We start from the raw sequence: 2,036 nt of genomic DNA on the forward strand, positions 1-2,036 counted from the left end.
TCAATATGGAAATTTTTAATTCCTAGTTTGGCATTCAATGGTATTCATTTCGTTAACGAAATCAATGGTATTCAATGGAATTCATCACGAAACTTTCCAACCCCTAACCTGGCATTCAGTGATATAATATTTTTGTGTCGGAATTGGATGGGATTCAAAAAAGACAAATTCTTTCCAAAATAAGAAATTCCATGATATTGAAACTATTTCAATCCCTTTTTGGGACAGAATGGAATTCGGAAAGTCCTTAATTGAATTCCTGGCAATCCCGTTTTAATTATTTTCAATCTTTTTTCGTTTGCTGGGAAGACAAGAAGTTACAATTGAAGTTGTTGGATGGCAAGGATGAGCCTTTACCAAGAATTATAGAAACCTGCAAAGTTTTCGAGGCTGCTACCGCCAACAAACAACTGCTGGACCGTAACCAAGGAAATTCAGCAGAAGTCAAATCCGCTGTTAAACAATCCAATGGAGAGTCATCAGACATCGCTGCAATCAAACGTACTAACAATTGCTGGAACTGTGGTCAACCGTACAATGGAAAACATCGTCGTTACTGCCCAGCAATCGGCGCTAACTGCAATAGGTGTGGAAAAATAGGACATTTCCAAAAGTTTTGCAAGGGAGAAAAAAAGGAAACCCGCTCGGAGCAGCCTGCTGTCGCCAAGCCGGCAAAGTCATCGGATCACAAGTCATCAGAAAACTCTGTTAAAAGCGTCAATTGGGGCGAGCTAGGTAATGCTAACTTAACTTTAGTAGATCAGGAAGGTGATGCATCTAGTGTAAGTACCTTAATTAAGACTAAACATTGTAATTATAGAGTAAATTCTAATTCTGGTGCTGGTGGAGGTAGAAACAGATGAATGAAAGCGTTACTTATACAGGACCAGAGCGTTCAATTTAAGCTGGATACAGGATCGGATGTCAATTGCATTCCAATTGGTCTCATTAAAAGATTAAACATTCCGATTGACTCATCTGGGAGTTTTACTGTCACTGACTATAATTCAAATGCCATAAAAGTTTATGGCGAGGCTTCAATCGCATGTATCGATCCTGATCGTAAATCAAGTCATGTCGCGTCGTTTCTAGTTGTCGATAATAAGTGCGAACCGCTACTGGGGCTGGAGTCTTGTATCTCGTTTAATTTAATTCAACGACTCAACGCTGTTAATGCATTATACAACCTTCCTTCTGATGTCGAAACATTTGTACAGGAAAATAAAGACATCTTTGAGGGTCTAGGCAGATTCCCAGGCACCTGCTCGATCATCCTCAAGGATGGCGCTACACCTTCATTGCACTACAAGAAACGGGTTCCCCTGAGTCTCATTGACCGGCTAAAGGCACAGCTATCGTCTATGACAGAACAGGGCATCATCAGTGCGGTGGACTATCCAACAGACTGGGTAAACAACATGCAAATAGTTGAAAAACCTGATGGTTCCCTACGGATCTGCCTTGATCCTAAGCCACTCAACATGTGTATCAAGCGAGAACACTTTCTAATACCAACCGCCGAAGACATTGTGAGCCAATTATCGGGTAAACATATCTTTACTGTACTTGATCTTAGTAATGGATTTTGGCAAATGGAGCTTGATCGTAAGAGCTCTGATCTGACTACATTTATGACGCCTTTTGGACGCTTTCGCTGGAATCGCGTTCCGTTCGGACTCAACAGCGCACCAGAAATGTTTCAGAAGAAAATGATTCAGATATTCGGAGATATTCCGGGTGTTAAAATATATTTTGACGATATAGCCATTTCGGGATCTGATTTAGTAGAGCATGATTGCACACTTGCTGCAACGGGCTAGAGCAAACAACATCAGATTCAATCCAAACAAGATTCAATACCGGCGGTCAAACGTTAAATTCATGGGCTATCATATAACCAACGGCTACATATCTCCCGATATTAAATACCTGGATGCCATCCTCAAGATGTCCCGACCTTCGAACAAACCTGAAGTTATGCGGCTGCTTGGACTATTCAAATACTTGTCCCGTTTTATTCCAAACTTATCGCAACG

At 41.1% G+C, this 2,036-nt stretch overlaps 1 protein-coding gene across 1 annotated transcript; it reads left to right on the forward strand.

The window, feature by feature from the left end:
* Window positions 1–243: 243 nt before the first annotated feature.
* Window positions 244–1,820, forward strand: LOC112466893 (uncharacterized protein K02A2.6-like). Its single transcript, XM_025035240.1, has 2 exons — window positions 244–735; window positions 821–1,820. The coding sequence occupies exon 2, from the start codon at window positions 864–866 to the stop codon at window positions 1,818–1,820; it is 957 nt and encodes a 318-aa protein (XP_024891008.1). The 5' UTR covers window positions 244–735; window positions 821–863.
* The last annotated feature ends 216 nt before the right edge of the window (window positions 1,821–2,036 follow it).

This window comes from Temnothorax curvispinosus, unplaced genomic scaffold, assembly GCF_003070985.1.
Source record: "Temnothorax curvispinosus isolate PA1 unplaced genomic scaffold, ASM307098v1 QBEX01016676.1, whole genome shotgun sequence".
Classification (NCBI taxonomy): domain Eukaryota; kingdom Metazoa; phylum Arthropoda; class Insecta; order Hymenoptera; family Formicidae; genus Temnothorax; species Temnothorax curvispinosus.